Source organism: Opisthocomus hoazin, chromosome 3 (assembly GCF_030867145.1).
Source record: "Opisthocomus hoazin isolate bOpiHoa1 chromosome 3, bOpiHoa1.hap1, whole genome shotgun sequence".
Taxonomy (NCBI): Eukaryota; Metazoa; Chordata; class Aves; order Opisthocomiformes; family Opisthocomidae; genus Opisthocomus; species Opisthocomus hoazin.
In genome coordinates, this window is record NC_134416.1 from 21,674,891 (window position 1) to 21,688,832 (window position 13,942).

General features: G+C 51.2%; 1 protein-coding gene across 2 annotated transcripts; it reads left to right on the plus strand.

Annotated features, from left to right (window-relative positions):
• The first annotated feature begins 1,934 nt into the window (after positions 1 to 1,934).
• TMEM74 (transmembrane protein 74) lies at positions 1,935 to 12,790 on the plus strand. Of its 2 annotated transcripts, XR_012763389.1 has the most exons (4): positions 1,935 to 2,026; positions 10,289 to 10,409; positions 10,793 to 10,848; positions 12,223 to 12,790. XR_012763389.1 is itself a non-coding variant. In XM_075415678.1 (2 exons), the coding sequence occupies exon 2, from the start codon at positions 3,179 to 3,181 to the stop codon at positions 4,136 to 4,138; it is 960 nt and encodes a 319-aa protein (XP_075271793.1). In that variant the 5' UTR covers positions 1,935 to 2,026; positions 2,973 to 3,178; the 3' UTR covers positions 4,139 to 9,061. The 2 variants fall into 2 exon arrangements, 1 of the variants encoding a protein (XP_075271793.1); XM_075415678.1 differs by lacking the exons at positions 10,289 to 10,409; positions 10,793 to 10,848; positions 12,223 to 12,790 and adding an exon at positions 2,973 to 9,061.
• The last annotated feature ends 1,152 nt before the right edge of the window (positions 12,791 to 13,942 follow it).

Consider the following 13,942-nt stretch of genomic DNA (forward strand, 5'->3'; position numbering starts at 1 on the left):
AGAGTCGTGGGTCCCTCTCTGTTTGTTCCTTACTTTGTGGAACTGTAATTATCAGCAACAAATTACATGCCCAACACACGCTGGCACATAAAAGGGAGGAGAGTGGGTGGCAGAGCAGCAAGACATTTGTGTGGGGTTAAGTAACAAGTAACTAAGCTTCTAGCAAGCGCCCAGGAACATGTGCTGTATCTCCTGGGTTTTGAAAGATCGATGAGACGGCCATTTGTCGTGCACTGACAACAATTTCCTGCCTTTGCATCAGCTATCGGAAAGCAACTGCCCACCCCAGGCCTTGGCAGATTGTGCTGGGGCCCTGGAGAGGTGCGGTGCTTGCTTTCGGTGCTTGCTTTCTTCCAGGCTGCATTGGCGGGGCTGAACACCACGTTTCGTCCTGTCAGTCACTTAATTAAGACTTGTCTATCGGATGTGGCAGGTGCAGCTTGCGGTGTCAGCAGCCAGTATCTGTGTGTTCCTGTCCTGCTGCTTCCCAAATGGAAATGCGCAATAGCCTTACAGAGAGTTAATTTCTGTCTTTGCTTTTGCTTTACAGCATTTGAACACTTTACAGATAGGGGTTTTCTTGTTTCTTTGATTAGGTTTTATTTGCTCCTTTATATTTATTTCAAAGAGGGCATGGTTACACAAAGCTCCAAGGACAGTCTGTGCTGTTTTCCCCGCTCCATAATTTTCTCCTTACAATTCTTCAAAGAGTGAATAACACCATTCACTGCCTTGAAACCATGCTCTGCTAACAGAAACGCTGCCTGGAGCTGCTTCGAAACAGTGGTCTGAACCAGCTCAAAGCACTGAGCAGCCTGTGAGACCAGGACTGGGGGTTCCCTGGCATTGCCATGTCCCGGCAAGTGAGTTTGGCATTCGTGGGAGTTATTGCCACAAAGATTTGAATCTTCTGTGCCGAGTCTTCCAGGTCTCAGCAGGGTTCGTCTTCAAAACTTTAGCTTGTTTACCTGACGCTGTGTTTCAGAACTGGCAAAGGGTCCTCGCACAGCATTGCCCTGTCCTCAGCACAGCTCCTTCAGGCAGCCTCTCCTCCTCTCCCGCCTTCCTGGGCTCCTTCCCAGCTCACCTTCCCCCTCCTGCCCCTGCTCTCCCGCCCGACAGCCATGCAGGCCGCTGCCGCTCGCCTCTGCTTGCCGCAGGCACCCTCGCTCCAGCTCCAGGCCCAAGGGCCTTCCCTCTGCGCTCTCCGTGTCCCTCGCTCCAGCTCCACGCCCAAGGGCCCTCCTTCCGCGCTCTTCGCATCCCCCCAGCCACCACGGTGTCCGTCTACAACAAATCTCCTCTTCCCCCTTCTCCACGACTCATTTTCACACCTCATTTCGTCCCTTCAGAGAAAGCACTGGTGGAAAGGTCAGTGCAGGTTCCTACCGACTGTCCATTCATTTTATTACATATTTTTGGCAAGTCCCCTTTTTTAAGAGCCATTTATGCCGGCCAGAGAAAGCACGGGGGGAGTCTGCCGGCGCGGGGGGGAGCTCCCGGGATCCTCCCGCATGCCTTGTGAGTACCACTTCTCGCAGTCGCAGTTCTGGGGGGGTTGCGACCCTTTTCGAACCTGCTGTTGCCCTCCGTGGAGCAAAAAATCCCCGCGCGACGATCGCGCCAGACACGCGCGCAGGGCAGCCTCGCCAGGCTCGCGTGCCGCAGCTCCCCCAAAACCCGCGGCCGGGGCTAGGGGGGCCCCCCCAGCCCGGCCCGGCCCGCACCGCGACACCCGCACCCTGCAGGCAGCCGCACCCCGCAGGCGGCAGCCGGACCCCCTCCCAGGGACCCCAGGCGGGGGGGCGGGGCGGGGCGGGACGGCGCGGATCCCTCCGCGGCGATCCCTCCGCTGCCGCAGCGCCGCGGACTACAACTCCCAGCCTGCCGCCGCTGCCCGCCGGCACGGCACAGCCCGCCCGCCGGCACGGCAAGGCACGGCACGGCACGGCACGGCACCGCGCTGCACCGCCCGGCCGTGCCTCGGGGCGCTGGCCGCAGGGCGGGCGCGGCGGGAGGGAGGGAGGTAGGTGCGGGGCGGGCGGGCAGGGCAGGTGAGAGCCCGGCGGGGCGGAGGAGGAGGAGGTGTCGCGCTGCTGCCGCCGCCGCGGTGCGCGGTGTGTGGTGTGTGGTGTGTGGGTGGGTGCCCGCGCACCCCTGCGCCCCTCGGGCCGGGCAGTTGCGGGGGGTCCCGCCGGGGTCCCGCGAGGAGCGGGAGCGGGCAGCGCTGGTCGCGGCCGCGTACGTGCCGCGGGCGCCCGCGTGTTTCCCACGCCGGCAGCCCGTCTGCTGGGCGGCGGGCGGCTCTGCCCAGCGACCGCGGGTGTGCGGCCCCGGGGCGGGTGCAGTCGCGGGGGGGGCGGGGGGCCGGCAGCGAGTGAATCGCGGACGAGAAGCCGTGCCCGCCTTTGGGCCGCCGGCCCTCGGGGCATCGTTCCGTTCCGAGAGCTCTCAATCAAACCGGAGATCCGCGGTAGCAAAGCACCGCTTCTCCCGGGGGATTATCAGATTTCCACCGGAGAATACGGATCCCGGATTACTGAGCCGCGTGGGATTTGAGTGTTTCTTTCTAATTAGTCCGAGAATCTGAGTTTAAAATTCTTCGTTTGGGAGGGGTGGGGAAATTACTTGCCGCTGCCAGACTAGACGTGTGTTTTCTCTGACATTTTGCACGGTGGTTCTGGTTACCCTGCACTCCACAGACGGCTTACTGCCTTAATTGGATCTCGGTGTCAAAGGTTGATTAGACTCCCTAATAGATTTTGGATCTGCAAGAGGATTGCGGTTTTAAACGTGTGGTTAAAACAATCGCGTTCGCCGTCTCCCCTCCAACGGCGGAGAGGAAGACGGATGTATTACATCTGCGTTATCTGCTCTTTGGTTTATTAATGTGGCACCGTGAGGTTGTCGGGTCTGGTTTTGTTGTTGTCGTCGTTGTTGTTGTTGTGTTTTTTTCCCCTCTTTCTTTGCAGACCGAAAAGAAACGAATGCCAGAGAGGATTTGTTTAATCATTTAACAGCTGACACAAGCCGTGTCCTATACAAAACGCTGGTGAATGAGCAGAAGATCTCTGGGTAACGGCAGCTCCGGCACCGCGAGGCCGCTTCAGCGGGTCAGGGGCAGCGTTGGCTGAAGGATGCGGTAGCCCAGGAGCCGGGGCTCGCCCGGACGAGGCCGATGGCTTGCATGGAGCTTCTCTACCTGGCCGAGGAGAGCAGACAGGCGGCCCTGGGCATGGCCGCCAGCTGGGGCCTGCCCGCGCCTCCCTACGAGCAGCAGCAGCAGCATGAGGGGGATGAGGTGGACCCCAGAGCAGCCACGGCCGTGGCAGCCCTGTGCGGCGAACGGCATTGCAAGCCCTCGCAGAGGGGTCCTGTGGCTGAGACCCCCCCAGCACCCCAGCCCTCTACCCCCGGCAACTCACCTCAGGAGCGGCCAGCACCCCCCGGCGCCCCCCAGCCCTGCCACCCGCCCGGACGCTGGCCCGGGGAGGAGGATGGGGGGAAGAAGAAAGCCTGCTGCTGTGCCCAGGAACTCGAGACGTCGTTCACCTACGTGGATGAAAATGTAAACCTGGAGCATGCAAGGAGTGCCCCCAGCCCCACTGGTGGCCGCTGCCAGGATGCCGCTCTGCAGCAGCGTTCCTGCAGGGAGCTGCCGCCCGAGTGGGTGCATGATTCCCCTTCCTTGGTCTCTGAGGAGGACGATGCGGCCTCGGAGGCGGCGGCCAGGAAATCCGTGGACTACGGGTTCATTAGCGCCATTTCATTCCTGGTTAGCGGCATTTTGCTGGTGATCATTTCCTACGTGGTACCCAGAGACGTGACTGTGGATCCCAACACGGTGGCTGCCCGGGAGATGGAGAGGCTGGAGAACGAGAGCGCCAGGATCGGGGCTCACCTGGACCGCTGTGTTATCGCCGGGCTGTGTCTCCTAACCCTGGGGGGAGTGGTGCTCTCCAGCCTGCTGATGGTGTCCATGTGGAAAGGGGAGCTGTACCGCAGGAGCAGGTTTGCGTCCTCCAAGGAGTCAGCGAAGCTCTACGGGTCCTTCAGTTTCAGAATGAAGTCTGGTGCGAACGATAATGTGCTCGAGCTGTCGTTGGTTGAGGAAGATGTGCTTGCCATAGATAATTAGTGTGGTCATGATTTTTAAGGCAGCATTTCTACAGGAAAACGTGTTTCATTAAAGAAAACAGATTCAGCTAAAGATAGCTGGTGATACAGTTGCTTTGTCTGACAAGAATGGGGTTTTTTTTAAGCTCTATAATCGAATGTTTGCAAGTATATGAGCACTTGTTGTAAAGGGAAAACATGCCAGAGAAAATGCAACTGGTATAAAATAATAAAACCACTGAATAAAGAGAGATTTTTGATAAATAGGTTCCTCAGATACTCCTCTATCCTAATATAAACCATTCCATTGGTGTCTTGCCCATCTAATTTTCTTATTACTCCCATATAGAACAGGAATGACCTTGACACTTTGGAGGCTGTTAATTATTGCAGCCTGCAGGATTATTAACAGTCTACTTGGTAGACTGTTAAGAAGCAGGACCAATAATCAAATAGCAGGGCTAGTAGTTAATGGAGAGAGATGCTTTTTTATCCTTCAGTTTTAAGCTGGTTCCTTCTTTTCTATTGAGTGAGAGCTAAGGGAAAAAAGAACACCACTTGGTCGTGACTTGCCACAAACTTCCTGTATTTTCAAACAATTATACAATTAGTGATGATTATTTAAAATATAAAATAAGAGGCAGAGGGCAGGGAACCAAATGGCTCGTGGTATTGGTAGGAGACAAAAGGCTCTTTGAGCTTGAGGTCAGTGGCTCCATTTCAGTTCAGATTAGCAATGATTGATAGTCATTAACTTCTGATAGCCATAGTGGCCTATATGAAAGAAGTTTAGTTCCTGGTGGACAGATGTATTTGTATGAAAACCGCCATAACTTGAATTAACTGACCTCTTGTTTGGGGTCTTAAAAGGCCCAAAGAGTGAAAAAGCATGGGGACGCTGAGACTGAACATTTCTCCTTCAGCAGAGATGCTAGAAGAAATTCCTCGGCTGCAGGGCTTTGCTTGTGCTGGGGCTGTCTGCATCTTACTAGACCTTTTGAAGCTTCAGTTTTGTGTCACTAGGCTGTCAGCCTTCTCGCAACCAGCATGGAAAGGTCAGGAAGGAGCTTTCTGGGGCTCGTTCAATAAAAACAAATTTATTTGTAAAAAATAAATTGTCTGGAGACACAAAGGTTAAATACCAGGCAGTTGGACTGGCTGACATGGGACTCACTTAACGCAGTGGTGATCAAGGGTACATGTATCACAGTTCTGTGGCACGGGAGCCAAAAACCTGTACCACTGGTGCTGTTGTTTATTATCAGCCAGTTTCTGCAGAACATTAAAGTTGTGTTCTTGCAGCGCTGGGAAACCAACAAAGATTGTTGTATGCACCGCTGTCAGTTCTTACTGAACAGTGGTTAAATATATATATATATATATATGTCCTGATAACATATGTATGTATGTTGATATATATATATGTGTCCCTGCCAAAGGCAAACGTGAGTGAAGAGCTCTGTCTGGACAGCCTCTGGCTGCAGAGTCTTAGTAGAAACGTGTGAATCACTGTCGCAGCCTTGTCAGTCATGAGTTAAGTCTCAACTATCAGGAATATCAAAAGATTTTAAAATTATATTTTTTCTCCCGCTGTGACATACCTGAGAAGAGTTCTCTCCCCCTTTACCCAGGAGTATGTGGCAGCACAAGGTTCAGAGTAACAAGTAGCAGGTGGAAACGTGGGGTCCTCACGTGGAGAGACTGGGTGCTGTTTTGCTGCCTGGCTCCTCATTCCCCCTTCGCTAGCTGCTCTTGTCAGGAGACGCGTGCAGCTCCTGTGCCTGCCACTCGCCTGGTTCAGCGCCTCCTGCTTGCTGGCCGTGGGTGCTGGCGTGGGTGCCTTCAGCTCGGGGCCCAAGGAGCTGCGCTGCTCCAGGTTCCTGCCTTTTGTCACTGTACATAGTGTGATGTGGTACCCAGGCTTTAACTGCCTTGGGTGTTCAAAAAACATATAGGTGTGGCACTTTGGGACATGGTTTAGTAGGCATGGTGGTGTTGGGTTGACGGTCGGACTTGAGGATGTTGGAGGCCTTTTCCAACCTTAATGATTCTGTGATTCTAACGCTGGCCCTGCAAAAGAGATGCTTCTTCAGATATTACCTGCTCTAACTGCTGCCTTAGTTCAGTGTTATTTGGTATTTAAAGGAGCAGCCTTATTAGGCAGTGCTGCTGCCTAGTAGATGATTTTGCGAGTTCATGTTGTGCTAAGGAGCGTGTTCGCGGGCGGGAGCTCAGCAGTGGCCAGCATCTCCTCAGTCATCTTTGGAGAGCTTACATCCCTCTGGATGTGTCATCAGTGATGTGTCATTGGGTTGTTGGTCGACAGCCGGCTGAACGTGAGCCAGCAGTGTGCCCAGGTGGCCAAGAAGGCCAGCGGCATCCTGGCTTGTATCAGGAATGGTGTGGCCAGCAGCAGTAGGGACGTGATCGTGCCCCTGTGCTCGGCACTGGTGAGGCTGCACCTCGAATACTGTGTTCAGTTTTGGGCCCCTCACTACAAGAAGGACATTGAGGTGCTGGAGCATGTCCAGAGAAGGGCAACGAGGCTGGTGAGGGGTCTAGAGAACAAGTCTTATGAGGACCGGCTGAGGGAACTGGGGCTGTTTAGTCTGGAGAAGAGGAGGCTGAGGGGAGACCTAATTGCTCTCTACAGCTACCTGAAAGGAGGTTGTAGTGAGGCAGGTGTTGGTCTCTTCTCCCAACCAGCTAGCGATAGGACGAGAGGCAATGGCCTCAAGTTGTGCCAGGGGAGGTTTCGACTGGGTATGAGGAAAAATTTCTTTACTGAAGGAGTGGGCAGACATTGGAACAGGCTACCCAGGGAAGTGGTGGAGTCATCATCCCTGGAGGTGCTTAAAAAACATGTAGATGTGGCGCTTCAGGCATGGTGTTGCTGGGTTGACGGTTGGACTTGATGATCTTCGAGGTCTTTTCCAACCTATGATTCTATGATTCCGGGTAGAATTTCTGGGGTAAATATATGATATAGCTTCCAGATGTGAGGAGAAGCCTTCAGCCTGTTGTGATCGGTGAGGGCGAGGAAGGAAATAGCCCAAGAAGCAGGATGCAGAGGAGGAAGGCTCCTCTTGCTGCGGGTGGGTAGGAGGACGCTGCCTGCAGGGCCTGCCACACGGCTCGAGGCAGGGCAGTGGGACAGTGCTGCCTCCCGTCCTGCTCCGAGGAGGGGAAGGGGGTGGTTGTGGCCTCTGGAGGTCCAGGGAGAGCCGTGCCAAGCGAGAGGGCAAACGGGGCTGAGCCGGGGGCAGCAGGACGGCGTGGGGCAGGGGGCAGATGTCACGGAGGGCAAAAACCCTTTCGCCAGCCTGGGGCCCTGATGAGAATTGCTGTACTCACCCGTGCGGCCAAAGCTCTAAAATTGAGTCTGGCAGTTTTGAGAGCCATTATTTTTATTTTTTAATGATATATATACGTAAAATTGGAGTATATTCCATTATTGCAGAAAGGTGACAGCTAAAGCTGTAAGGATCAGGGATTTCTTGTAGGAACCGTGGCATGCCTTAATGCTGATTATTAGCACTAGAAAAGGGAACGCTCCCCTGACTGTCAGTATGTTATTATCAAGTGAGAAGTTTTCTGACACTTTGTAAAATGCCTGTCATAGATTATGAGCCTGCAATACTTAAATGAACCCTCAGATTTTCCCTGAGCATTTTAAGGAAACGTAAGTCAACCTAATAATCTTAAATATACACTGCAGAAGTGTGAGGAGTAAGAAAATTCAAGTAACAGGACGAAGACAGTTTCTTTATTTTGGCGTTAGCGTGCGCTGCGAAGGAGGTGAAGGCAGGCCTGCGGAGTGCAGGAGTTCGGCGGCTGACAGCCCTCAGGACCCCCCTCCATTGCCCGGCAGGACACCCGTACGCATTACGGGACTGCGTGGGTGGGCGGCGCGGTCCGGGATCTCTGGGCTCTCGGGTCCTCGCGCTGCGCGGTGCGGCAGGGACCGGAACACTCGCTCTCTGGTGCCCAGTGGCAGAGGAAGACTGTGTTAGCCCAGCGCTGGCGGACGAGCCGTCACCTCCTCCGCCTCGCGTGAGGCAGTACCGAAGGCTGAGGCAGAGGGAAATTAATTGCCCTCTCGTGCACCCTCACAATTTGATTTCCCTTGCTCGAATTTTAAATGCTTTAAGGGTACAAGTGTGGGGAAAATTGTGTTGGTTTTTTTTTTTTCGTTGCCTGGGCTGAAGTTGTCGCATGGATCATTGGAGAGTTTTCTTCTTTGGAGATCTAAATTTTTGGGACGTACCGGATGGGTTTCGAGTGCCTCCTGGAGCACCTCAGAAACATACTGGGATTTGTGCCGTCAGCCAGTTTGTTTCTGACCAGCCCTGACAGCGAAACATGACGCTTTCCCATTTTCTACCTCACAACTTGTCCGCGGGCCGGGCCCTGCCCTTCCCGCTGGAGGGGACCCAAGGGCTGCAGCCGCGGGCTCCCGCTGCCCCGCAGCTCCCCAGTGACCCCTTCTCTCCGCTGACTTTTCTTGGCTGGAGGCCTGTGGCCGAGGCTGGCCATCTGGGAACTGCCTGGCGCCCGCGGGACGCTCCCCGGAAGGGAGCCCGGCAGGCAGCCAGCATGGCACCCAGCATGGCTCCCAGCCGCCGCTGGCCTCGCCTGCTCACCGCCAGCCCGGAGCCGGCCCCGCGGCGGCTGTGCCTGAGACCTCGCCTGGGAAGCCACGCTGGGTTGTTGCTGGTTTTGATATGTTTACAGTTTTTTAATCTTTGTAATTCTTTTAAAAATCTGTAATGAATATAAAGTTTACTGACTGCGAAAGCAACTCGTTTAATCGTGTAAAACTCCTTTTTGGCCCCACGGCAGGGCGAAATGTCGCAGTCCATCGTGAGCTTTTCAACAGTGCGTTCGATGCCTTGTTATAATAGCAACAGCGTCCTGTGCAGATCGAAAAATAAAGCTCTGTAAAGCTGGGCGCTGCCGTCCTGGTCCTCTTTGCTCCTCTCCGAACGGCCGGTTGCAGTGGCTGGCGCTTCCCCGCTGTGCCGCGGGTGCAGCCCCTCGTCCTCAGCCGCCGGGAGCCGTGGCGGGGCCCGTGGTGGGAGCAGGGCTGCCTGGCGAGAGACGGCGCCGGCACGCCGAGCTTGCCCCACGCTCACGCAGTGACCATGTCCCTGCCGGCTGGTTCTTCCTGGTGCCAGATATCGGAGGCTCTGAAACTCTGCTGCGCCGGTGTCCCACCTAACTCCATACGACCGAAAAATTAAAGGGAAAAGGAGTGTGGGACCCGCCGGGGCTGCATGAGCAGGCAGCCAGGGAGGTGCTGTGGTGGGAGGTGAGCGTCGAGCCCCTGTCCGCCATAACCACGTACGCCACCACTTCAGTACCACGTCCTCACCCCGGCCTGGCCGTGTCCAGGGCAGGGTGGCAGCTGGCGTCGGGCCCAGCACTGGCCATGGTGGCAATGGGTGGCCGTGGGGTCCCCAGAAGGCGCTGGCAGGTGGTGCGGGGAGAGGCAGGAGCGGTGCTCCCGGGGGCCTGTGGGACGGGCATGGCTTCACCTCCCCCCTCCAGAGGGGCCACCAGCGTGGTGTGCGGTACCACAGGGCTGTGGCAGAGTGGGGCAGCAATGGGGGGTGCTGATGCTGGGCCAGGGTTTGCTCCTGGCTTGTGCTTTTTGTTTCTCCCGGATCCCCAGTGCACATCAGTTAAGCAGTATAACCACTCCTGACAACCTCTGCTCCCCTCCAAATGCGATGCGAAGGTGTGCCGTGCAGCTTGTGCCACATAAGGTCGCTTTTCATTCCAGTGTGACAGGACCAGACCGTCTGCTGCCCCTGTGGGTGGGAGTGCCGCTGTGGGTGGGAGTGCCGCAGTGGGTGTGGACCAGGCTGGAGCAGGGGCTGTCTGCTCTTATTACCAGTTTCCACAGCGCCAGGTACAGCAGAGCCCCGATTCGCAATTCAGGTTTCAGGCTGTTACTGCTCCAGCAGTGATAAATGTGTCCCTGAGGTGATGGAATTGGCTGCGGTAGTGTTGTGCTGGTGCCAGATGTACCCTGTGGTGTGCAACCGATGGCTAGTAAGAGGTTAAGAGAGTAGGTGTATATATAGATATGACAATCCATCAGCTTAAAGATGGGGGAGGCTTTCTAGCTGACAGCAGACACTAAATTCATTGTCGCTCTTTTTTACAGGATTCTTCTTGACCTTTTTAAATTTTGAAGGATTCATCATCGTGTACTGTATTCACAGGGACTTTTCTTCCCCATGTTTAGAAGTCCTGGCAAGGTCAAGAGTCCTTTATACTGCAGGGAGGTGAGATTTCTCTAATTTTCTTACCAGTTTAAATTAAATGGTGGTTGCTACAAATTTGCATAAAACCAGACAAGGCAATAACTTGTTTGAAATGAACCTAGTTAATATTTGTACAGTGCCCACTGTAGAATCTCAACCAAATAATGCACATTTTTATTAGATTTTCAGTATGAATCCACAGTTGAAATTCTTCTGCAGACTTGCTGTATTAAGGACTTTCAAAGAGTTTTCTGCTTGTTTATGCGCAGATTTGTCTGTCTTTACATGTGGTAAAAATACTGAGGTATTAGCTGAGTTGCACTTCACAGGCATTTGGTTGTTGTTGCGAATAAGGGCATTGCAACCTAACAAACACATGTATTTTTTTATTCACCTGCACCCAGTGTATAACCTGCAGACCAGCACCGGTTCTTCCGTCTGCATTGAGAAGTGAGATACGGTATGATATGTAATGTTTTCAAAAAGCCTCCTGCACACAGATATTGAAGCTTTGCGTAGAGCATATAGTGCCCCCCTTTTACAAATGAAGTGAGTCTCCTCCTTTGCCCAGAGAGCCAGCTGGAGAGGTGAGGACAGAAACCAAGGCCTCTTAAGTCACAGTCCAGCGCTGCAGAAAGAGCTTAATTATTACAGAACCCCTAAATTGATTCAAAAGGGATGGCAAATAGATTTTTTTTTCTGAAGAATGCCATTAAAGTTTAATTTCAAGTACAAAATAATTTTAATAAATCCTAGCAAAGTCAATTCAAACTAAATTTTTCTAATATTTGCAGGAATGTGGGGAAGGTTTTGCACATTTAAGGCATTATATGTATTATAGTAAGCTTTTTCTTTAAGTTTTCAAAAAAATCAATAGGCTTCTGTTGAAACAATAAAACAGATATCTTTATATCAGCACAAAAGACTTCTCTTTTCCAATAATAGTCTGTGCTTTTACAGGTGTGTAGGCAGGGAAATTTAACTATTGTTACATAAAACATTTCCAGAAGCAAAATTGATTAAGTCCCTTTTGTGGAGGAAAAAAATCAATTCTTCCCATTAGAAGTGTCTAAAAGATGTTGATCAGCTAGAAATGTAAATAAAGTCCTTTAATCACTATTCTCAAACTGCAGCGTATCCATCTAGAAGAGACTGTCTTTTGTCTCTTTATAGCTTAAAATAAATTTGGCTCAACTCTAACATGAAGCAGCTTCTGAAAAACTAGCCAGAATAACTGTGCTCAAATGTAAATAACATCAAGTAGCTATACTAACATTTTGGTATTGCTTTTCTCAAGGATTAGCTTTTCATGAAACGAACGTATACTTGATAACAATATATCCAAGCTGGGAAGAAAAATGTGTTCACTGAAAAGCGGAGTAGTAGACAGTACATGACTATTTTCAGTTTCCATGTATTATCTTCTGAATTTGTGTAATAAAGGCACCACTTTCAAGAGCTCTGGATTAGTAATTGTTAAGGGCTATTAAGGGTCACGGAGCGTTATTAACAGAAAGATGCAAAGTCCCTGGCTCTGTAAATCCCTAAGCTTCTGATTGCTGAGAGTTGAAAGAGTATGCTGGTGTATGCTTGCCCTGCACTTTGTTTTAGATACAGCAGTATCTGCTGCAGACTACTATCTGAGACGGTTTTGTGATAGATGGACCTTTGATTTGATCCAGCCTGACCCTATGTTCTCAAAATTTTATGCTTTGCCTATAGTGAGAATACCAAGTATCTGCTTTGCCGCTGTGGCTTTGCCGCTGTGGCTGCCCAGAGAAGGAACTATGGATCAATAAGTCACAGTCTTACTTTTGTTTTTCTCTCCTTATAGGAATGGTAACCATGGCTGGAAGAGCTCTTGAGGGGTCGTTTTCCAGTCTTCTGGAACTTCATTCACCCTCCACTAGTCCTCAAAGATAATTGCTCATGGCTGTGAAATTACTTTACTCAATTCCCTGAGCACTCTGGGCTGAATTTTGTAAGGCTCATGTGATTTGAAAATACAGAATGTATCTTTTTCTGCTTTCTACCAGCCTAAGTTATTAATAAGTTCTAAAGTCTATGGATAGTCTGAATTGTTTTAGACTTTTTAATGGGGTAAAGAAAAATTAATAGGCTGAAGCACTTCAGCCTTCTCAGCATCATTTTCAGTTGTGCTCCTCTCCATCTCCACAAAGCACAAAATCAGTTCTTTCTTTGTCTTTTTTTCTTTTTAGTATAAATGTAGAGCACTTCCTCGTGACCTTTTTTTCTCTTCTAGCAGGATCTCACTTGATGTACCTGCCTGTTTTCCCCACAAAAAAATTTATTAATTATTAATTGTATGTCCTGATTTCCCCAGTGGGGAAATTTGTTAATTTTCAGGTCACACTCATGATTAGCCAAACCAGTGTTTACAATGCGTATTTTCCTTTCACATTTTCACATTTAACATGTGCTTATCTTGTTTCCTTAATTTTGGTTAAGGATTTGCGAAATTTTCTGAATGTCTTATCCCTTTAAACTTCTGTCTAAAAAAAGAACCAACTGGTGCTTTGATTTTACTGAATTTTCTTGTTCCTCAGGACCCCTTGTCTCGAGACAGCAATAATCTGCTGTGCCAGCCCTATGCTATGTTCATTTCTTTTTTTTTCTGGTATATGTCGAGCTTGGTGAGCAGCCTGGTGACGGGGTTCCCCACTCCAGCCCGCCTCCATTCGTTCCTCACCCAGGCGGCAGTGCTTCAGGATGGAGATTTTGTGGCACTCTTGCTCTTTGAGCCAAACCGTATTCCTAAGGAAAACACTGCTGGCTTATCTAGGGTATCAAATGACAATGCACAGCTATTGAGATGGGAAGCACCTTCACTTAAACTTCGTAGGATATTGAAACCAATCTTAGCAAAGAGGTGAGTTAGAGGCAAAAATCAATACTGGGCAGTGCTGAAATGCCTCTGTTCAGCTGCTGTTTTAAGTGGCTTGTACAGATATTTCAAATCATGTTGCCAGCAAATGGAGGAAATACAGCTGTTAAAAAGTCAGAGAATTATTAATAGTGTGTTTGACCTCCAGCTCCACACTGTCTACAAAAAGAGCATCATTTGTCATAGGCTGCTGCCTTATGCCTAATTCTGCAGCCCCTCTTGGGAAGCAGTTGCTCACAGGAAAAGTGTGTTCCAGGGAGTGAGAGACAAAGCTTTAGCTCCATGGTGGAGTGTGGGAGGGAAGGAGAGAGGGAAGAGCTCGCGGTCAACCCCTGTGCAAAAAGGGAGGGGTACAGGAACCGTTCACCTCATACATCATTCACACACTATAGTATTTCTTGTCCTGGTGTGTGAGAGAAGAATATTGGCTGTGCTGAGGTTACACTTTCAGGTCTCCAGCAGGGATAGAGAAGTATGGAAAGAAGCAAACGCCACAGGTCTTCATGAGGAAATGAATGCTGCAGCCACCATCCTGGTGTCTGCAGCCCAGCACCACCAACTGCGCTCCTCAGCAGGCTGGTCTGTCACGCAGCATTTGCAGCACAAAGAAGCAGCCTGCACCTTTGTTAACTTTAACCACTGTCTGAGT